Source organism: Rhinopithecus roxellana, chromosome 8 (assembly GCF_007565055.1).
Source record: "Rhinopithecus roxellana isolate Shanxi Qingling chromosome 8, ASM756505v1, whole genome shotgun sequence".
Taxonomy (NCBI): domain Eukaryota; kingdom Metazoa; phylum Chordata; class Mammalia; order Primates; family Cercopithecidae; genus Rhinopithecus; species Rhinopithecus roxellana.
Window position 1 is genome coordinate 110,202,124 of NC_044556.1, and position 24,288 is coordinate 110,226,411.

Consider the following 24,288-nt stretch of genomic DNA (forward strand, 5'->3'; position numbering starts at 1 on the left):
GAGCTCAAATAGGCAAAAATTTGAAGCATTCCCTTTGAAAACCGGCACAAGACAAGGATGCCCTCTCAGACTACTCCTATTCAACATAGTATTGGAAGTTCTGGCCAGGGCAATTGGGCAAGAGAAAGAAATAAAGCATATTCAAATAGAAAGAGTGGAAGTCAAATAGTCTGTTTGCAGATGACATGATTTTATATTTAGAAAACCCCATCATCTCAGCTCAAAATTTCCTTAAGCTGATAAGCATCTTCAGCAAAGTCTCAGGATATAAAATCAATGAGCAAAAATCACAAGCATTCCTATACACAAACAGAGAGCCAAATCATGAGTGAACTCCCATTCACAATTGCTACAAGATAATAAAATACCTAGGAATACAACTTCCAAGGGATGTGAAGCACCTCTTCAAGGAGAACTACAAACCACTGCTCAAGGAAATAAGAGAGGACACACACAAATGGAAAAAAATCCCATGCTCATGGATAGGAAGAATCAATATCGTGAAAATGGCCATACTGCCCAAAGTAATCTACAGATTCAATGCTATCCCCATCAAGCTACTATCGACTTTCTTCACAGAATTGGAAAAAACTATTTTAAATAGCCCAGACAGCCAAGACAATCCTAAGCAGAAAGAACAAAGCTGGAGGCATCATGCTACCTGACTTCAAACTATACTATAAGGTTACAGTAACCAAAACAGCATGATACTGGTACCAAAACAGATATACAGACCAACGGAACAGAACAGAGGCCTCAGAAATAATACCACACATCCATAACCATTGTTTTGACAAATCTGGCAAAAACAAGCAATGGGGAAAGGAATATCTATTTAATAAACGGTGTTGGGAAAACTGGCTAGCCATAAGCAGAAAACTGAAACTGGACCCCTCCCTTAAACCTTATACAAAAATTAATTCAAGTTGGATTAAAGACTTAAACATAAGACCTAAAATCACAAAAACCCTAGAAGAAAACCTAGGCAACACCATTCAGGACATAGGCATGGGCAAAGACTTCATGACTAAAACACCAAAAGCAATGGCAACAAAAGCCAAAATTGACAAGTGGAATCTAATTAAACTACAGAGCTTCTGCACAGCAAAAGAAGCTATCATCAGAGTGAACAGGCAACCTACAGAATGAGAGAAAATTTTTGCAATCTATCCATCTGACATAACGCTAATATCCAGAATCTACAAAGAACTTAAATTTACAAGAAAAAAACAAACAACCCCATCAAAAAGTGGGGGAGGTTTATGAACAGACACTTCTCAAAAGACGACATTTATGTGGCCAAGAAACATATGAAAAATTGTTCATCCTCACTGGTCATTAGAGAAATGGAAATCAAAACCACCATGAGATACCATCTCACAGCAGTTAGAATAGCCATCATTAAAAAGTCAGGAAACAACAGATGCTGGAGAGGATGTGGAGAAATAGGAATGCTTTTACACTGTTGGTGAAAGTGTAAATTAGTTCAACCATTGTGGAAGACAGTGTGGCAATTCCTCAAGGATCTAGAACCAGAAATACCATTCGACCCAGCCATCCCATTACTGGCTATATACCCAAAGTATTATAAATCATGCTACTATGAAGACACATGCACACATATGTTTATTGAGGCACTATTCACAATAGCAAAGACTTGGAACCAATCCAAATGTCCATAAATAATAGACTGGATAAAGAAAATGTGGCACATACATACCATGGAATACTATGCAGCTATAAAAAAGAATGAGTTCATGTTTTTGCAGGGATATGGATGAAGCTGGAAACTGTCATTCTCAGCAAACCAACACAGGAACACAAAACCCAACATCACATGTTCTCATTCATAAGTGGGAGTTGAACAATGAGAACACACAGACACAGGGAAGGGAACATCACACAATGGGGCCTGTCGAGGGGGTGGGGGACTAGGGGAAGAATAGCATTAGGAGAAATACCTAATGTAGATGATGGGTTGATGGGTGCAGCAAACCACCATGGCATGTGTATACCTATGTAACAAACCTGTACGTTCTGCACATATACCCAGAACTTAAAGTATAATAATAATAAACCTCGAATGAGAGAGAGAGAAAAAAAAAAAAAGCTAACTGATACAAGTACCAGACCAGACAGTGTCCATTTTGAGATGGGGATGTGTCTTATTCAGTCTTTGTATCTCCTTTCCCTAAAAACACTGTAACATTCAATATGTATATGTTGAACTGGGTAGAAATGGCCCCTTGAAAACGCTGCAATTAAACCCCTTTTTCTTAAGGCTACTCAGTCAATCAGGAGGGATTCCAGTGCACCCAGGATTCCACTTCCACATTTTTATAAAATGGGCTTCAAAATACCTACCTTGTCATGCTGTTGTGGTTGTTAAAGACATTGTGTGCTTTAGAGATGTCCCTGATACACAATAAATGGTAGCTCAAGGAGAAACAAGCTTACGGAAAGGCTTTAGAACTCATCAGCATGCATGATATTGTGCTTTTTTTTTTTTATATCAAACTGGTCACCATGTGTTCAGCCTAAGAGGACTCCAGTTTCAAGTCATCAGCTTTCTCTGTTGCAGAAGTAAGGTTGGTTCCTTCACGCTCCATCAGATATCCACGTGCCATTCTAACAGTGGCTGCTCAGAGGACTCGCGGCGCCCTCCATGAAAGATGGGGAGGGCTCCTGAGCAGGACTCAGGAATGTGGGCTGCTGCTCTGGATTCTGCCACCACCCATTTCCTTGCTTGTGAAATAAAGTGTGGATGACTGCATGCTCTGTAAGAGTCCTTTCAGCTCTAGGAATCCAAGGGCTTCAGTTACCGCCAGAGTGTCATCTAAGCGTGAGGGACTGCACTGCTCACAGGATCACTGAGCCATAAGAGAATTTACATGTTTAGGAGTGCAGAAAAAAAAGGTTTTCTGTATTTGTCTAAAGCAGAAAGGCAGAAAAACAGGCCAAAGAATTAGGAAATAATAAAGAGGAAAAAGAAAGCAAGCAAGTCTGATTTGAGCTGGGATGCCAGAGCCTTGCTTGCTGCAGGATAATGGAGCTTTACACTCTGCAAACCACACTCACATGCTCACATGCTGAACCACATATTTGGGTAATTACAGACAAAATTTCAAGGAAAAAAAAAGACATACACAAAGAGTTATAAAATACTGATGAGAAAGGTTTACACAAAGAGCTGTGAGACATTCGAAAAACTGGTTTTTGGCATTAAGACTTCCTATCCTTTTCTAATAATATCTAAAATGGCTTCTTCCTTGGTGTTGGAGATGCATTTGTAAGTAAATAACACACACAAACATCATTTATCACAAAGAAAAAAATACGACATCTCAAAATTCTGCTTCTTGCCAAAATGAACATGAAATTTTTGCTGGGAAGCAAATGTGAAAATAGTGACTTTTATCTCATTATCCCTACATGTATCCAAAGAGAAAGTTATAACTTATTTTGTCATGCTTGTAATAGGAGTTTGTCTTGAATGTTGGTATCTTAAACATTAAAATCGCCAATGGGTAAGCAAATAAGACAATTACCAGATGGCATCCTCAACCAAATGTTTTGAATTTATTATAATCGTGCTTCACTACAACTAATGATTCTTGTGGTTTGCAAACAATGTCTGCCTTTATTTACCTACACAAACACAGAAGAGAATTTCCAATAGGAGAGGCTTACACAGCAAACAAAGTATAGAGTGTGTGACCTCAATAAGGCATTCAACAAAGACACACGCCATCCTTCCCTCTGACTGGGTTCCCTTACGATGCCCTGATGTTGGCGTCGCATTCTTCTAAAAGTAGAATCAAATCTTCAATCAGGCTGTGTTCTCTGCCATGTGTCACTCTCATAATATCAAAAGCCTAAAGAGAAAGGATGGAAGACAGATTAGACCCTAAAATAGGTGAGCTCAGGCCATTCCCCACTTTTACCCCATGATGCCAGGGGCCTGGTGAACCCCAAAGGTTTACAGGGTGAACAGTCTTTAATGGGCTCACAGCACTGTGGTTCTCCCAGCTAGAAAGTCACATGACAAGGGTGATTTCTGAATGTGGTATTTGGAAAGCAGACTCACTATTTGAGTCATGCTTGGGCCCAGTGACCATCCATCCTCAAAGACTGTCAGTGTACAGGTTTAGTGGGTAGTTACAAGGGTAAGAAGAGTTACCAAAGTGATTGAGTCATATGGAAGACCATGCTGCTACCACCTGAAAATTTTTCTTTATTGAATACTCCATTCAGTTCTCATCTATATGCACTGGGATTATTATATACATGTATTCTTGCATTTTTTTCATATTATATTATAGCACTGGCATTTTGACAGTCCTCTCCTTCACTCCCCATATTTAGTCCATTACTAAATCTTGTCAACTCTGTCTCCAAAATATTTCTGAAATCTGTGTGGGCCTATAACAACTTCAATAATAGAGTACAATAGAAGTAAAGTGACTGACTTGTGAGACTAGGTCAAAAAGGCCTCTGTGTTGTTCACTGGTCAGTATGTTTGCTCCCAGAAGCAAGAGACTCCATGCTGTAAGGAAGCCCAAGCCACACAGAGGGAGGCCGTGTACAGGCACTCTGGCTGGCAGTCTTGGCCGAGCTCATCTCTCAAGTCATTCCAGACAAGGCACCAGACATGTACACAAATAAACCTTCAGACGATTCCAGCACCCAGCTGAAGACTGCCAGATCTGTCTTCCCAGATGGAACACCAGACATTGTAGAAAAGAAGAAAGCCATTCTTATGCTGTATGCAAATTCCTGACCCACAGAATTTGTGCGATAATTTTGCTGTTGTTCACTCCATTAAGTTTTGGGATGATTATAGAACAACAAACAACCAGAGTATCCTCAAAAATACTTTTGTAGGACAGGGTTCCAAGATGGCCGAATAGGAACAGCTCCAGTCTACAGCTCCCCGAGTGAGCAACACAGAAGATGGGTGATTTCTGCATTTCCAACGGAGGTACCAGATTCATCTCACTGGGGCTTGTTGGACAGTGGGTGCAGCCCATCGAGCATGAGCCGAAGCAGGACGAGGCATCGTCTCACCTGGGAAGTACAAAGGGTCAGGGAATTCCCTTTCCCAGCCAAGGGAAGCTGTGACAGATGCACCTGGAAAATCGGGTCACTCCCACCCTAATACTGCGCTTTTCCAACAGTCTTAGCAAACGGCACACCAGGAGATTATATCCCGCACCTGGCTTGGAGGGTCCCACGCCCACGGAGCCTCGCTCATTGCTAGCACAGCAGTCTGAGATAGAACTGCAAGGCAGCAGCGAGGCTGGGGGACAGGCGCTTGCCATTGCTGAGGCTTGAGTAGGTAAACAAAGTGGCCGGGAAGCTTGAACTGGGTGGAGCCCACCACAGCTCAAGGAGGCCTGCCTGCCTCTGTAGACTCCACCTCTGGGGGCAGGGCATAGCTGAACAAAAGGCAGCAGAAACCTCTGCAGACTTAAATGTCCCTGTCTGACAGCTTTGACTAGAGCAGTGGATCTCCCAGCATGGAGTCTGAGATCTGAGAACGGACAGACTGCCTCCTCAAGTGGGACCCTGACCCCTGAGAAGCCTAACTGCGAGGCACCCCCCAGTAGGGGCAGACTGACACCTCACACGGCTAGGCACCCCCTGAGACAAAGCTTCCAGAGGAACAATCAGGCAGCAACATTTGCTGTTCAGCAATATTTGCTGTTCTGCAGCCTCCGCTGCTGATACCCAGGCAAACAGGGTCTGGAGTGGACCTCCAGCAAACTCCAACAGACCTGCAGCTGACAGTCCTGACTGTCAGAAGGAAAACTAACAAACAGAAAGGACATCCACACCAAAACCCCATCTGTACCTTACCATCATCAAAGACCAAAGGTAGATAAAACCACAAAGATAGAGAAAAAACAAAGCAGAAAAGCTAAAAATTCTAAAAATCAGAGCACCTCTCCCCCTCCAAAGGAACACAGCTTCTCGTCAGCAATGGAACAAAGCTGGATGGAGAATGACTGTGACAAGCTGAGAGAAGGCTTCAGACGATCACACTTCTCCAAGCTAAAGGAGGAAGTTCGAACCCATCACAAAGAAGCTAAAAACCTTGAAAAAAGATTTGACAAATGGCTCACCAGAATAACCAGTGTAGAGAAGTCCTTAAATGACCTCATGGAGCTGAAAACCATGGCACAAGAGAACAACGTAATGAATGCACAAACTTTAAAGGCCAATTCGATCAACTTGAAGAAAGGGTATCAGTGACTGAAGATCAAATGAATGAAATGAAGAAGAGAAGTTTAAAGAAAAAAGAGTAAAAAGAAACGAACAAAGCCTCCAAGAAATATGGGACTATGTGAAAAGACCAAATCTACGTCTGATTGGTGCACCTGAAAGTGACAGGGAGAATGGAACCAAGTTGGAAAACACTCTGCAGGGTATTATCCAGGAGAACTTCCCCAACTTAACAAGGCAGGCCAACATTCAAATTCAGGAAATACAGAGAATGCCATAAAGATACTCCTCGAGAAGAGCAACTCCAAGACACGTAATTGTCAGATTCACCAACGTTGAAATAAAGGAAAAATGGTTAAGGGCAGCCAGAGAGAAAGGTCGGGTTACCCACAAAGGGAAGCCCATCAGACTAACAGTGGATCTCTCAGCAGAAACTCTCCAAGCCAGAAGAAAGTGGGGGCCATTATTCAACATTCTTAAAGGAAAGAAGTTTCAGCTCAGAATTTCATATCCACCCAAACTAAGTTTCCTAAGTGAAGGAGAAATAAAATCCTTTACAGACAAGCAAATGCTGACAGATTTTGTCACCACCAGGCCTGCCCTACAAGAGACCCTGAAGGAAGCACTAAACATGGAAAGGATCAACCGGTACCAGCCACTGAAAAACATGCCAAAACATAAAGACTATCAATGCTAGGAATAAACTACATCAACTAACGAGCAAAATAACCAGTTAACATCATAATGACAGAATCAAATTCACACATAACAATATTAACCTTAAATGTAAATGGACTAAATGCTCCAGTTAAAAGACACAGACTGGCAAATTGGATAAAGAGTCAAGACCCATCAGTGTGCTGTATTCAGGAGACCCATCTCATGTGCAGAGACACACATAGGCTCAAAATAAAGGGATGGAGGAAGATCTACCAAGCAAATGGAAAACAGAAAAAGGCAGGGGTTTCAATCCTAGTCTCTGATAAAACAGACTTTAGGGCCGGGCGCGGTGGCTCAAGCCTGTAATCCCACCACTTTGGGAGGCCAAGGCAGGCGGATCACGAGGTCAGGAGATCGAGACCATCCTGGCTAACGCGGTGAAACCCCGTCTCTACTAAAAAATACAAAAAACTAGCCGGGCGAGGTGGCGGGCGCCTGTGGTCCCAGCTACTCGGGAGGCTGAGGCAGGAGAATGGCGGGAACCCGGGAGGCGGAGCTTGCAGTGAGCTGAGATCCAGCCACTGCACTCCAGCCTGAGTGACAGAGCGAGACTCCGTCTCAAAAAAAAACAAAAACAAACAAACAAAAAAAACAGACTTTAAACCAACAAACATCAAAAGAGACAAAGAAGGCCATTACATAATGGTAAAGGGATCAATTCAACAAGAAGAGCTAACTATCCTAAATATATATGCACCCAATACAGGAGCACCCAGATTCATAAAGCAAGTCCTTAGAGATCTACAAAGAGACTTAGACTCTCACACAATAGTAATGGGAGACTTTAACACCCCACGGTCAACATTAGACAGATCAACAAGACAAAGTTAAAAAGGATATCCAGGAATTGAACTCAGCTCTGCACCAAGTGGACCTAATAGACATGTACAGAACTCTCTACCCCAAATCAACAGAATATACATTCTTCTCAGCACCACATCACACTTATTCCAAAATTGACCACATAGTTGGAAATGAAGCACTCCTCAGCAAATGTAAAAGAACAGAAATTGTAACAAACTGTCTCTCAGACCACAGTGCAATCAAACTAGAACTCAGGATTAAGAAAGTCACTCAAAACCGCTCAACTACATGGAAACTGAATAACCTGCTCCTGAATGACTACTGAGTACATAACAAAATGAAGGCAGAAATAAAGATGTTCTTTAAAACCAATGAGAACAAAGACACAACATACCAGAATCTCTGGGACACATTTAAAGCAGTCTGTAGAGGGAAAAGTATAGCACTAAATGCCCACAAGAGAAAGCTGGAAAGATCTAAAATTGACATCCTAACATCACAATTAAAAGAACTAGAGAAGCAAGAGCAAACACATTCAAAATCTAGCAGAAGGCAAGAAATAACTAAGATCAGAGCGGAACTGAATGAGATAGAGATACAAAAACCCTTCAAAAAATCAGTGAATCCAGGAGCTCGTTTTTGAAAAGATCAACAAAACTGACAGACTGCTAGCAAGACTAATAAAGAAGAAAAGAGAGAAGAATCAAATAGACACAACAAAAAAATGATAAAGGGGATATCACCACCAATCCCACAGAAATACAAACTAGAATCAGAGAATACTATGAACACCTCTATGCAAATAAACTAGAAAATCTAGAAGAAATGGATAATTTCCTGGACACATACACCCTCCCAAGACTAAACCAGGAAGAAGTTGAATCCCTGAATAGACCAATAACAGGCTTCAAAATTGAGGCAATAATTAATAGCATACCAGCCAAAAAAAGTCCAGGACCAGACGAATTCACAGCTGAATTCTACCAGAGGTACAAGGTGGAGCTGGTACCATTCCTTCTGAAACTACTCCAAACAATAGCAAAAGTGGGAATCCTCCCTAACTCATTTTTTGAGGCCAGCATCATCTTGATACCAAAGCCTGGCAGAGACACAACAAAAAAAGAGAATGTTAAACCAATATCCCTGATGAACATCGATGCAAAAATCCTCAATAAAATACTGGCAAACTGAATTCAGCAGCACATCAAAAAGCTTATCCACCATGATCAAGTAGGCTTCATCTCTGGGATGCAAGGCTGGTTCAACATATGCAAATCAATAAATGTAATCCAGCATATAAACAGAACCAAAGACAAAAGCCACATGATTATCTCAATAGATGCAGAAAAGGCCTTTGACAAACTTCAACAGCCCTTCATGCTAAAAACGCTCAATAAATTAGGTGTTGATGCAACATATCTCAAAATAATAAGAGCTATTTATGACAAACCCACAGCCAGTATCATACTAAATGGACAAAAACTGGAAGCATCCCCTTTGAAAACTGGCACAAGACAGGGATTCCCTCTCTCACCACTCCTATTCAACATAGTGTTGGAAGTTCTGGCCAGGGCAAACAGGCAGGAGAAAGAAATAAAGGGTATTCAATTAGGAAAAGAGGAAGTCAAACTGTCCCTGCTTGCAGATGACATGATTGTATATTTAGAAAACCCCATTGTCTCAGCCCAAAATCTCCCAAGCTGATAAGCAACTTCAGCAAAGTCTCAGGATACAAAATCAATGTGCAAAATCACAAGCATTCTTATACACCAGTAACACACAAACAGAGAGCCAAATCATGAATGAACTCCCATTCACAATTGCTTCAAAGAGAATAAAATACCTAGAAATACAACTTAAAAGGGATGTGAAGGACCTCTTCAAGGAGAACTACAAACCACTGCTCAATGAAATAAAAGAGGACACAAACAAATGGAAGAACATTCCATGCTCATGGATAGGAAGAATCAACATTGTGAAAATGGCCATGAGGCCCAAGGTAATTTATACATTCAATGTCATTCCCATCAAGCTACCAATGACTTTCTTCACAGAATTGGAAAAAACCACTTTAAAGTTCATATGGAACCAAAAAAGAGCCCACATTGCCAAGACAATCCTAAGCCAAAAGAATAAAACTGGAGGCATCACACTACCTGACTTCAAACTATACTACAAGGCTACAGTAACAAAAACAGCATGGTATTGGTACCAAAACAGAGATATAGACCAATGGAATAGAACGGAGCCCTCAGAAATAATACCACACATCTACAACCATCTGATCTCTGACAAACCTGATGAAAACAAGCAATGGGGAAAGGATTCCCTATTTAATAAATGGTGCTGGGAAAACTGGGTAGCCATATGTAGAAAGCTGAAACTGGATCCCTTTCTTACACCTTATACAAAAATTAAGTCAAGATAGATTAAAGACTTAAATGTTAGATATAAAACCATAAAAACCCCAGAAGAGAACCTAGGCAATACCATTCAGGACATAGGCATGGGCAAGGACTTCATGTCTAAAACACCAAAAGCAATGGCAACAAAAGCCAAAACTGACAAATGGCATCTAATTAAACTAAAGAGCTTCTGCACAATAAAAGAAACTACCATCAGAGTGAACAGGCAACCTACAGAGTGGGAGAAAATTTTTGCAATCTACTCATCTGACAAAGGGCTAATATCCAGAACCTACAAAGAACTCAAACAAATTTACAAGAAAAAAACAAACAACCCTATCAAAAAGTGGGCAAAGGATATGAACAGACACTTCTCAAAAGAAGACATTTATGCAGCCAACAGACATAAGAAAAAATGCTCATCATCACTAGCCATCAGAGAAATGCAAATCAAAAGCACAATGAGATACCATCTCACACCAGTTAGAATGGCGTTCATTAAAAAGTCAGGAAACAACAGGTGCTGGAGAGGATGTGGACAAACAGGAACACTTTTACACTGTTGGTGGGACTGTAAACTAGTTCAACCATTTTGGAAGACAGATCCTCCTCAAGGATCTAGAACTAGAAATACCATTTGACCCAGCCATCCCATTACTAGGTATATACCCAAAGGATTATAAATCATGCTGCTATAAAGACACATGCACACATATGTTTACTGTGGCACTATTCACAATAGCAAAGACTTGGAACCAACCCAAATATCCATCAATGATAGACTGCATTAAGAAAATGTGGCACATATACACCATGGAATACTATGCAGCCATAAAAAAGGATGAGTTCGTGTCCTTTGCAGGGACATGGATGCAGCTGGAAACCATCATTCTCAGCAAACTATTGCAAGGACCGAAAACCAAACACCGCATGTTCTCACTTATAGGTGGGAATTGAACAATGAGAACACTTGGACACAGGAAGGGGAACATCACACACCGGGGCCTGTTGTGGGGTGGGGTAAGGGGGACGGGATAGCATTAGGAGATATACCTAAAGTAAATGACGAGTTAATGGGTGCAGCACACCAACATGGCACATGTATACATATGTAACAAACCTGCGCGTTGTGCACATGTACCCTAGAACTTAAAGTATAATAAAAAAAAGAAAAAAAAATTTTGTAATAAGTAAGAGATAAGCAATATTATCCTGCCCTGCCCAAATGGAGGGCGGGGTGGGCTTGGGAGAAGGAAGGGAAAACAGAACCACTGCATTTGATGTAAACGTGCCCAGGAGACTTGTAAAGATATGACTCTGGTGGCTGTTAACACACTCAAAGTACCTGCAAGTGGCACTGGGGCTCTCAGCCTTAGCTACACAGTAGGATCAGCCAGGGAGCTTCAAGGGAGATACCCAGGCCCAGACCCTACACATCAACAGCTGAAGCCTGCTCTCCAGGAATGAGGCCCGGGCCCCAGGAGATTCCAACATGTCCTCAAAGTTGAAACCAACTGATAGAGCAAACTCTCAACAAATAACAGCAACTACTCATTATTCAATGTTAATTTATAGCCAGCATAATTACCATTTTAATGGTTGTATATAATGAATTCCATCATGTTTACAGACCATTATTGACTAAGCTGCTCCTGGAAATTTAGATCACTTTCAATTGTTTATTATGATATGATGCAGATCTGCCAGAACATATTCTTTGCCTTTCTTGGATATTTGCTGAAGAGCAACTCCCAGGAGGTGGAATTCTTGAGCATGAACATCTTGAAAACCAGAGATTTTAGACCTTGGTGGTGATGTAGTGAGACACCTGCATTTTACTATGAGGCATGCAGTAAAACTTTCAATTCCATATTGAAAAAGACTGAAGCTTCGAGAAACAAAGCATTTCAGGTGGACGGTACTTTCAACCTCTGCTGCTGGCTGTTTTCACCTCTTTAATCTTCCCTTTAGGCTGGAAGGAAAACAGGCAGACAGAGTGGGGCTAGATTTCCTGCAGAGAGAGAGAAAAGAGAAAGAGAGAGAGAGAGAGAAAGAAAGAGAAAGAGAGACACAGAGAGAGAGAGGACAGAGAAAGAGAAAAGAGAGAGAGAGAGAGACAGAGACAGAGAGAGAGAGACAGAGAGAGACAGAGAGAGACAGAGAGAGAGAGACAGAGAGAGAGAGGGAAAGAGACAGAGAGAAAGAGACAGAAAGAAAGAGACAGAGAAAAGAGAGACAGAGAGAAAGAGAAAAGCGAGAGAGAGAAAGAAAAAGAGAAAAGGGAAAGAGAGAGAGAGAGAGAGAGAGAAAGAGAAAGAGACCGAGAGAGAGAGAGAGAGAGAGAAAGGGCCAGCGCCTCAGACCCTGGTCCTGTCAGCCTGGAAGACAGCTCTGTTCTCAGAGTCCAGTTGTGAAGCTGCACTGGCAGTCTGGCCCCTCACCAGCTGCAAAGCCCAGAAGGTGGCTGGAGCTGAGATGCTGGCGGTGGGAATTCACTTCCTATTCATGCAAGCAAGTCTGCTCGGTGGGTGCACAGCATCTGCCAGCAAATCCCCAGGCAGGGGTCTGTCCAGGAGTGCAGGGGAGGAGTTGGGACCAGCCCCCACCTTGCCAGCAGTCCAGCTGTAGGAGATTCCTCTGGGCAGAAGATTAAAAACAAATGTTTGATGCTATTCATGGAGCACATGCCTCATGTTTTATTCTCTTTTCTCCACACTGCCCTGGATCCGCCGCTGCTCTGGACATCTTCAGGTCTGAGGCAGAGACCTGTGTGACAGCACGAGTGCGGAAAGAGAAGGTTTTTCAGATCAGAGAGGCTTCATGGGAAATTCTCTTTCTTGAAAGCACTCTTAGATGTTCTCTTCCCTTTTACTCAACCGAGAGCCAGAATGCTTGTGATCTGGCAAAGGAAGATGAATGGGACAGAATCACTGCCCGGAAAGAGCTTTGCAGAGAGGGGCATAACTCTCCACGCTGAAAAAAGGCCAGGCCTAACCTGCTCAGCCTCACCTCCCTCCCTGCCCTCACAGACGCCCTTGGCTGGGTGAAGGCCTGGCCTTGTTGCTCAGAACTTCCAGACCAGCCTCTTTTTTGCCCTCCTGGTTACATTCCCCAGGTTGCCCATCTGAAGAATGATCTGTGCTTCTCTCTGACTTGACTCAGAGGCTGAATGACAAAGCCATCTTCTTACCACTTCGACAACGTAAGTTCATCGGCATGCTTCTGAACATACTACAGACTCCAGTCTTCCTTCCTCGCTCTTTTCTTCCAGTTCCAGTGGTGAGTTTCACTTTCTTCTCTTTTGCAGCTTTAAGAATAAGGTCTACTCCTCAAGGGCCAAAGTTAACTGCCACTGAGCCAGTATATTCCTGTTCACGGAAGGGGCAGACCTGCCCATCCCACTGTAGGATAACTACTTCCAGTTCCTCAGTCATTCTGGAATTAGAGCCACAGCCAGGAAGTGGGAGTTGCCTGGCCTTCCCCCAGCTTCACATCCACATGTCCCAGTCTGCTTCCTTGAGGAAAGACCAGAACGATCATCCAGTCCAACATCCTCTTGTTACGGAAGGAAGTGCTTCCTGAGGTCACCTGGCCCGAGAGTTAGGAGGAGGATGACCTCACGGCTCTCAGGACTCCACCCAGTGCATCCATTCCATGACTGCACAGAGGAGCCTCCCACTATGAGCAGATTGCAGTGACCAGGGAGAGGCGCAGAGGCTCTCCTGGACACGGCTGCTGAGACACCCTGAGGGGACACAGGTGCCATCCTCGTCAAGATGCTGCTGGTCGTGTTCTGCGTTCTCTTACTTAAAGGTGAATGCATCACCAGTCGCAAAGGGGAGCAGGGGCAACCCTCGGGCATGTGTGTGTAGTCTGAGATACTACGTTTAGAGGATCTTGTCCATAGAGTGGCTAGAAACAGAGCGGAAATGCGTATGGGTAGGGGCAGAGAACTAATCTGAAGCGACTGAAAACAAAAACAAAAACAAACAACTGATTACAGATTTAATTAACAAGCAAACATCGTACTTTGAGCGATGGGCAGATGTAGATAAGAAAGGGAGAGAAAAAAAGAGAAGAAAGCAGTAGGATTCAGTAATGTGCAAAATATGTTAGTGACTGTGTGTGCGCATGTGTGCGGGGATGAATGGCGTGACACGGGTCAGCAGGAAGCTGCAATTCAGACCTGGCGATGAGGACATCTGGTCCTTGTCTTGAACATCACCTGGGCCTATGGGTGAGCTGGGGCAGACAGTTCTCAATGATGTAAGAAGAGGGCCCTGTGTGGCCCCAGGCACAGCGCTTCAGCACAGCAGGAAGATGAGGAGGGCTTCCCCTCACATTATCATCCCCCACAAAAGTTACAATAAATTTCTGACAAACCAGAGCAATTGTTGCTAGTAGCTGTGTGTGTGTCTCCCTTCTCCTACCGCCCCCATCTGTCACACATGCGCATGTCAGAGAGGACAATTTTGGTTTAATTTCCTGCAGCAGCGTATAAAACAGATTAAGGAAATATAAAATTGGAGCAGGCTGGTGTTGGGAAAAGCTTATCTCTTTCCATTAAATTTTATTTTTTTTAATGGTAGCATTTAAAAAGAGCCTGCACATAATCTTCCACAGAGCACTCACTTGAAGCCTCCAAGGAGGGTGCCTGCTGCACCCACATCCAGACTCGAAATGTCACATGAGAAGAGCAGCATAGATTGTCTGCCACATGACAGGCATACAGTTAATTCAGTAATAGAGAAAGAGTCCCCAGACTTGATTTCAATTTCACCACATCTGCTTTTTTTTAAAGTAATTTTAGAATTTTGGTCATATATTAAATAAAATGAATTATATCAAATCATAATGTTGGAAACAATATACCTTTCCTATTAATTTTAGTATGAATATATTAAGCTTATCAAGGATCTCAAACAGTTTCTACCGTGAGCTTGAGGAATCCAGTAAGTGACTTCCCAAGTATAATTTAAATATGGATATAAAATCAGAGGGAAAAGAAATGTATGCACGATAAGAACCCCTAGAATCAAATCACAACAGGAAAAAATAAAGCAGATTTCCTTATTCTGCCCACCTCTGAATGAAAGAAAAGCAGACTAGGCCGGGCGCGGTGGCTCACGCCTGTAATCCCAGCACTTTGGGAGGCTGAGATGGGCGGATCACAAGGTCAGGAGATCGAGACCATCCTGGCTAACACGGTGAAATCCCGTCTCTACTAAAAAAGATACAAAAAACTAGCCAGGCGAGGTAATGGACACCTGTAGTCCCAGCTACTCAGGAGGCTGAGGCAGGAGAATGGCATAAACCCAGGAGGTGGAGCTTGCAGTGAGCTGAGATCCGGCCACTGCACGCCAGCCTGGGCGACAGAGCGAGACTCCGTCTCAAAAAACAAAATAAAATAAAATAATAATAATTAAAAAAAAGAAAAGCAGAGGGTGGGGCACAGGGAGGAGGAAGCTGGTCTGGGGCATTCAAAGGAGGAAATGCAAGAAGCAAGAGGTACAACACATTAAGCCGCTCTGGAGGCACAAAAAGCCCTTTGCAAGGACAGCAGAGAACCCAAAGACTTTGATGACCCACCTCAGCTCAGCAGCACCCCTGGAGACCCCACTCTACTCTACACCTTGGATAACCCTCCAAGTGTACATTCTGCTGGAGAAATCTGTCCTCTTGGGAGGCAGAATTTCCTTAGAGATAACATCTACCCATTCATTCACTCAATACTGTCTGAGCAGCTGTAATGAATAAAACGTGGCCCTTGCCCTGGGAGAAGCTCTGGCATAGTCAGAGGGACAGAAAGTAAACACCAGATCATTACAGTGGAACAGTGTGTGTTCACCAGAGATGCAAAGTGCTGGGGCACCCAGAGGAGGGAGGAACCAGGTGGCTCACGGGACCCTTAGGAGGGATTACAGATGTGGTGAGCTCAGGTCTGTGCTTCCCAGTGGTAATAACCATTCCAGAAGAAGCACTGCAGTTGTGCCACTGTTCAATCAATCAATCAATCAATCAATCTTTATTAAGCCCTGAGAGACCCTGAAGAAGTTATGTTTCCTCAGCTAAATAATAAGACTGGACAAGATAAATTCTAAGAGCAACCCAAGTCCCAACGTGTTGTACAATGTGCTGTGCCAGACACAGAGCCAGAAGGTGTGCATTTGGTTTTGTTTCCAAATACTGCTACTGATTTCTAATTTAATTCCATTGTGGTCAGATAATTTACTGTGTATTAACTTGAATGTTTTTATGTTTATTGAGATCTGTTTTATGGCATGAAAATGGTCTCTTTTTGTACTATAGTTACTTTAAAAATGTGCATTCTGTTATTGTTGGGTAAAGTGTTTTCTAAATGTCAGATCCCGCTGGTTGATGGTGTTACGGAATTCTTTTGTATCCTTGCTGAGTTTCTGTCTAGTTGTTCTACCAACTGTTGACAGAGGAGGTTTGATGTTCCCAGCTGTGCTTATCTGTCTGTTCATTTCTCCTTTCAGTTCTATCAGTTTTTGTTTCTCGTGTTTTGTAACTGTGTTATTTGGTGCATACATATTTAGTACTGCTATGTCCTTTGGTAGACTGGCCTTTTCTTCATTATACAATGTCCCTCTCTGTCTCTCATAACATTTTCTTTGCTCTGAAGTCTCCTTTACTTAATATTGATAGAGCTACTCCAGGTTTCTTGTGATTGTGTTTTTATAATACATTTCTTTCCATCCTTTTGCTTTCAACCTATTTGTATAATTCTATTTAAAAAGAATTCTTACAGACAACATACGCTTGGGTCATGTGTTAAAAATCTTTTCTACTAATCTCTGTCTTTTAATTGGTATATTTAGGCAATTTACACCTTTTACATAGACCACTTACATAATTTACAATGTTATCATTAATATAATAGGGCTTAAATCTGCCATTTAATTTTTTGTTTTTCATTTGCTCTCTTTGTTTCTTTTTCCTGCATTCCTGTGGGTTAAACTTTTTTGAGAATTTCATTGCTTTTGAGTGTATTACTTTATATAGTTTTGTGGTTACCCCTGGTCTTATTATTTACATATATTACATATATACACACACACATATATATGTATACATAACTTTGATATAATATACCTATGTATGTATATATATACACACATATATATGTACATACCTTATCATAGTTTACTAGTGTCATTTTACCAGTTGAACTCAAGTGTACAAACCTTACTTCCCTTTACATTTTACCCTCCCCCACTCCCCCATTTGGAATACAATTGCCCTAAATATTTCTACTACATACATTTAGAATCGTATCAGATAATGTTATAATTTTTGCTTCAACTATCAAACAATCTAGAAAACTCAAAGGGACAAGGAAAGAGCATTTTACTCACCCACATTTTTGCTGACCATATTCTTTCTTCTTTCCTGGTGTTCCAAGAGCCTTCTTTTATCCTTTTCCTTCTGTTTAGAGAACTTCTTTAGCCATTCTTTTACAGTGAGTCTGCTAGTGATAAGTTCTTTTAGTTTTCCTTCACCTGAAAATGTCTTGATTTCTTCTTCATTCCTGAAGGGTATTTTTGCTGGACAAGATAAATTCTAAGGGCAACCTAAGTTTTGGGTTATCAGTTCTTTTCTTTCAATACTTGAAAAAAAATATGCTACTTTCATCTGGCTTCTGTGGTTTCTGATGAGAAAAATCACTGTCATTCAAATTGTTTTTCCTGTACAGGTAAGTTGTCATTTTTCTCTTGTTGCTTTTAGGACTTACATTTTTGTGTGTGTGTTTAGTTTTCAAAAGTTTGAGTATGATCCACAGTCTTGGTGTGAACTGCTTTTGGTTTATACTGTTCGGGGTTCACTTAGCTTCTTGAATCTACAGGTTTATGTCTCCTGCCAAATTTGGAGAGTTTTCCACTATTCTTTTTTTTAAAAAACAATGTGGTAAAGTACACAAAACACTAATAGTTACCATTTTAACTATTTTTAACTCTCGAGTAGCATTAAGTACACTTACACTGTTGTGCAACCATTACTACTATCCATAACTTTTGTATCATGCTGTACTGAAACTGTGTACCCATTAAACAGTAACTTCCCGTCCCCTCCTCCCTTCAAACTCTGGCAACCACTGTTCTACTTCTGTCTCTAGGTATTTGTTCTAGGTACCTCATATAAGTGGAATAATATGATATTTGTTCTTCTCTGTTAGGCTTATTTCACTTTGCATAATGCCTTCAAGGTTCATTTATGTGTAGCATGTGTCATAATTTTATTCCTTAAGGTTGAATAATATTCCATTGTATGTATATATCCCATTCTATGGGCTGCTTTTTATTCTGTTGATGGTATCCTTTGATGCCCAAAAGTGTTTCATTTTGGTGAAGTCTAATTTGTTTATATTTTCTTTTGTAGACTGTACCTCTGGTGCCATATCCAAGAAATCATTACTATGTCCAATGTCACGAGGCTTTTTCCTTAATGTGTTCTTCTAAGAGTCTAGTAGAAGCTTTTGATCTTATGTTTAGGTCTTTGATCCTTTATATGGTGTTAGGTAAGGGCCTAACTTTACTCTTTTGCATGTGGACATAGTTTCCCCAACACTATTTGTTGAAGACACCATCCTTTTTCCATTGAGTGGTCTTGGCATCCATGTTGAAAATCATTTGACCGTATATGCGACGGTTTATTTCTGGGCTCTCTATTCTATTCCATTGGTCTATATGTCCATCTATGCCAGTATCACTCTGTTTTGACTACTGTAGCTTTCTCATAAATTTTAAAATCAAGAACTGTGAGTTCTCCATATTTGTTCTTCTATTTCAAGACTGCTTTTGGCTATTTGGAGTTCCATATATATTTCAAGATGTGTTTTTCTATTTCTTCCCCAAAAAAGCCATCGGGATTCTGATAGAGATTGCATTGAATCTGAAGATCATTTTGGGTAACACTGACATCTTAATAATACTAAGTCTTCCAACCTATGAACATGAGATGTAATTCTCCTTATTTGTGCCTTCTTCATGGAGAATAATTATGTTATTCAGTTTTGTGTTATTGCAAATGGCATTACTCTCTTAATTTTGTTTTCGAATTGTTGATTTTTCATGTTTAGAAATACAACTGATTTTTGTGAGCCAAGATTGCACCACTACACTCCAGCCTGGGTGACAGAGCGAGATTCCATCTCAAAAAAAAAAAAAAAAAAAAGAAATACAACTGATTTTTGTGTGTTGATTTGTATCCTGCTACCTTTTTTAATTCACTTATTAGTTGTAACATTTTTTGGTGTGTGTGTGTAATCTATAGAGCTTTCTCCATATGAGATCATATTATCTGTATATAGAGATAATTTTATTTCATCCTTTCCAATTTGGATGCCTCCACCGTTATTTCTTCAAGCACTTTTTCCACCTCACCCTCTTTTACTTCTCTTTCTGGGACTCCAATGTTAGATCTTTTTGTTATTGATCCTCTGAGGCACCGTTCAATTTCACTTTTTCTTCAGTATTTTTTTCTGTTTTTCAGGTTGGGCAGTTTCAATTGTCTTATCTTCATATTTACCAATTCATTCCTCTGTTTCCTCCATTCTGTTGTGGAGCTCCCTTCTGTTTATTTTGATTATTATATTTATCAGTTCTTAAATTTCTATTTGTGTCTTCTTTATGGCTTCTACTTAACTGAGATTTTCTACTTTTTCCATTTATTTTGAGGGTGTTTGTAATTCCTTGATGAAGCATTTTTATCATGGCTGCTTTAAAATCTGTCAGATTTTTCTAACATCTCTGTTATCTTGGAATCGGCATCTACTAATTGCTTTGATTTTCATTAAGATTGAGATATTCCTGGTTCTTGTCACAGTGAGTGATTTTTAACCGAAGCACAGACATTCTGAGTATTCTGTTATGAGGCTCTGAATTTTACCTCAACCTGCTTTAGTGGCTTTCTCTGACATCACTCCAGCAAGAGAATGAGGTGATGACACCCTATTACTGCCAGGTGGAGGTACAAGTTCACGTTCCCTATTTGACTCCTTGTTACTACTGAACTTATACTCCCTGGTAGGTAAATTTCTGCTTATTGCCCATAACACGGCTTAATCACTGTGTTTGCATTTTATCCGTTATTTTCTTTTCTCTTTTTTGGTTGAAAAACACACTCTCAGAACTATTATTCTCTATTTGGAGGTCAGTAGGAACCATTCATAAACATCAGAGCTAGGGGCTTCCAAACAACTCTTTGAAGGTATTAGTGACAATTATGGAACATCATCTCTGTATGCCTTCTTATGCTACCTCTTTCCCTCCCACCTCACGGTAAAGTATGATGTTAAGTGTTTAGAGGAGGGCTTTTTAACCTAGACACCACGGACACTTAGTCCATGGAAGGGCTTCAGGGAGCCTCTGAAGCCGCCATCCACACCAAATATACAAAAGGTTGTGTATATTTAACCTTTCTCTGGTTAGTCAGGGGGTCTCATCAGATTCCTAAATAGAGACATGACCAAAGAGGTTAAGAATCACTGTAGCAGATTAAGACATGGGACCAACAGAACTGCATGCTCGAAATCAGCCATTGCTGGGGCTGGAAATCAGGGTGGCGGATGCAGGAATAAAAGAAGCAATCTGTACGGCTTGCGGCCTTGTGCTCTCTATTTAGATGCAGAAAAAGCTAAAAAAAGGCTCAAGATATAAAATACTTCAATAAAATTAAAACAGAAGGGAAAAATTATGATACAAAAAGTTTAAATACAGATTTAAAAAAAAATGGATACTAAGGGGAAAGAAGTCTAAGTTTTGGAACCAGACTTTTGCTAAAAAGCAACTCCACGAGGGCCAGGGTGAGGGAGCCTGCAGCATGCAGCATTCACAGGAAAAAACCAGCTCTGATGAACAAGACAGCCCAGATGGGCTGTCCTTGAGGTCCAAGAAGTCAAATTAGTAGTAAACAAAAGCCTTCTAAGAAATAAATGGAAAGAAATAAAAGTAGATTAGAGACAGGAGAAGGCAGGAGGGAAGCACTAGGAAGGGACCCCGGGACTGTCCTGTGGCAGCAATCAGAAGAATTTCAGCTGAGCCCAGTGGAAACGGAAGACTAAACCAAATCAGAGCTGGGTTAAGTGGATTCCTTTCCTGGAGGAGGCTGGAGCCTAACTGAATCTGTAATAAATTTCTGTTTCTGAAGCTCCTCTGATTTCTGTTCAAACTCAGTCTTCAAAAACCTTATTCAAGTGATTTCATTCCATTATTTCCAGGGTTTCTAAGACAAGAAAGAGCATCCCAGGGGTGCCTGTCTGAAGATGACATCAGTTTCAAAAGGCAAACCTCTCCAGGTTACCCGAGTCCTGAGAGAGCTCAGGAAAGAAAGACTTTCCGCAGGAAGAAACTGACCTGCTTCTAGACTCCCAGGTCACGTGGACCTGCTGACTCTAAATCCTTGCACTCTTTCTATGACTCTGCCAGGAGTGCGTGTTTGCTCCTTGGTTGATCATCAGACCTCGGCAAGAGACCCAATGACTTTTGTAGAGACACATAGCAAGTTTGGGTAAGGCCACCATTTAACCCCAGGCCTCATGACAGATAATCTGATGCTGCTCCCAGAATACCTTTCAACTGGCATCCATCGGGGTGCATGCCTGAGCTTCACCTTGGTACCAAGAACAGGAAAAGCTAACATGATTAGCAAGAGAAGCTTCTGAAAGAGGTGATGCAACCTCATCAGAAGGGTATGAGGGCAGCAGAACAGACCTGGGCATGAGGGATGTAAAGGGCAGTAAGAGGGTCATCAGAAGGGCTGGTGATGGTCAGTACCATCAGCCCAGGCCACATTATCCTGAAAACCCATAGTGAGATGTCTGTCTGGGTTTGTTCAGGCTTGCCCTTATAGCTGAAGGTTTTAGATGTCTCCTTCAAGAGTTCCGTATGCAATGGCAATGAATAAAGCTTCACAGAAAGAAAAGAAGCAATCTAAATCTTCTCTGATTTCTTTCCCTTATTTTCCCCAAGTTGGCATCAGGAGTTCGGCTAGAGCTTAAGGGATTTCTACACACTGATCTTACTAGACAGCCTCATCTATTTAACTGGACCAGTCTAGAGGGAAAGAACAGAGCCTTGGTTTCTGGCCCGGATTTAATGACTTGTACATGTTTATTTCCTCCATTAAATTGTACATGCCATACTGATTTTTTTTTTTTTTTTTTTTTTGAGATGGAGTCTCACACTGCCGCCCAGGCTGGAGTGCAATGGTGCGATCTCGGCTCACTGTAACCTCTGCCTCCTGGGTTCAAGCGATTCTCCCACCTCAGCCTCCTGAGCAGCTGGGATTTCAGGCACCCGCTATCATGCTCGGCTAATTTTTGTATTTTTGTAGAGACAGGGTTTCATCATGTTGGCCAGACTGGTCTTGAACTCCTGACCTCAGGTGATCTGCCTGCCTCGGCCTCCCAAAGTGCTGGGATTATAGATGTGAGCCACTGCACCCAGCCTGGGTCTTATCCAAAGTAGCAGAAGTATTTGATCACCGTGTTGAATTAAATTGAACAAATACACCTGGCTTTGCCTGGCATGACTTTAGGGGAGTTCTCGCATGTCTCCAAACCTGAGCACCTTCATTTTTCAAATAGGAAGGAATTCCTGTTTGTCCCGCTGACCTCATACAGCTGCACCTGTCATGAGGACTAAGTATGATCACGTATCATGTATGTTCGAGCAGTATTCACAGTTTCTAGTCCCATACAAACACAAAGGTCTAGTTTGATCACTCACGAACATCTGCTTGCAGGTGGCCCTGTGTTGGGTATGTCGTACATTAGGAAATTTCCTGTACATCGTTTTTCTGTCAAGACTTTCACACAGTAAGCCCTTAATAAGGATCTTCTGTACCTCGCTGATTCCACTGGCTAAGTACCCCCAAGACCAGAAAAGGAAAGTTCTTCCTGAGGCTGCAACAGACAGTGTGGTGTTGCTCCCCCAGCCTGCGTAAACACATGCCAGACCTGATGAAAAGAACAGGAAGAGCTGAGTGCCTTCAGGAAATCCGAGTGTTACTCCTGTTGGCCACATGCTGACTTTATTTAAAGATCAAATAAAGGCACTCTGGCTAGCATTGGGCAAAAATGAGCAAGGGGGAATCTTATTTTTAAGAATCCCTCGGGCATTTGTCATCTCTCTCAGGTCCATGTGGGCGGCTGCCAACGTGACGGGATCAGCCGGCCCCCGGACACCCCCTGAGCAACCCTCATGCCTGATCCTTCCACCGCCCCTCTTCCGCACACAAGGGCATGGCGGCCCAGAGGGTCCTGTTAACGTGTCAGGTGCTTCCTATGATACCCACACGCCAGGTCTCCACAGGACCCACCGGTGCCTGGCTAGGTGAGCACGTGAGCTCTCCTTCGGAAGGGTCATGGACTGGAGGAGAGGAAGTTCTGCTGAGGTGGGAAAGCCAGAGAGCAGAGAGCTCTGGGCTCCTCTGGGCAGAGGAGACTCCCTGAGCGGGTGAAACTAGCCATCCTGTTTTAACAAGGTATTCCAACCCTAAACCAGTTCTGCCATTTACTTTCTTGACACTTACTGCTAGGACCGTATTCACTGACCTCCTTCCCTTCCTCCTTCCTCCTTCCCCCAATAATGAACACTTCCTAAGTTCCAAATCCCTTGCATGGCACTGAGCTGGTTCCCAGATAACCACGAAGCCCTCACGCTCTCCTGGGGGCGGGGGTAGGGGTGGCCATGAGGTATGCCCACTGCGATGTGAAAAGGGCTCTCCTGGCAGGGTGGGCAGAGAGCTGCAGGGGTAGGACGGCAGAGTAACACTGGAGTTAGGCCTTAAAGGATTACAGAGTTCTGTCAAGCCCAGGGGGTTGTGATGGGGAGAGCGTTTAAGGCAGAGGAAATAGCTGTGTGAAGACGGAGGAGTGAGAAGTTCAGGGCCACAGTGGGTCCTGGTGAGCAGCAGTGAGCACTGGGTGGGTGGAAAGGGAGACAGGAAGGGCGGGGAGAAGAGGCTGCAAAGGTGATCTGCCACAAAGAGGGTCAAGGGCTTGCCATGCAAGGGATATAGACTGTGTTCTGTGGGCGATGGGGAGGAGGCACAAACGAGTTGACCTTGTGGAGAGGGCACAGGAGCAGCGGTATTCTGAGGCTGGTTTGCA

General features: G+C 42.3%; 1 protein-coding gene across 1 annotated transcript in view; it reads right to left on the bottom strand.

The window, feature by feature from the left end:
• Positions 1 to 3,554: 3,554 nt before the first annotated feature.
• Positions 3,555 to 24,288, bottom strand: part of SMYD3 (SET and MYND domain containing 3) — a 744,013-nt gene continuing 723,279 nt past the window's right edge. Inside the window, exon 12 of the mRNA XM_030935864.1 lies at positions 3,555 to 3,875. Within this exon, the coding sequence (XP_030791724.1) occupies positions 3,774 to 3,875 (102 nt within the window). The 3' untranslated portion in view covers positions 3,555 to 3,773. The remainder of the gene's footprint in view (positions 3,876 to 24,288) is intronic.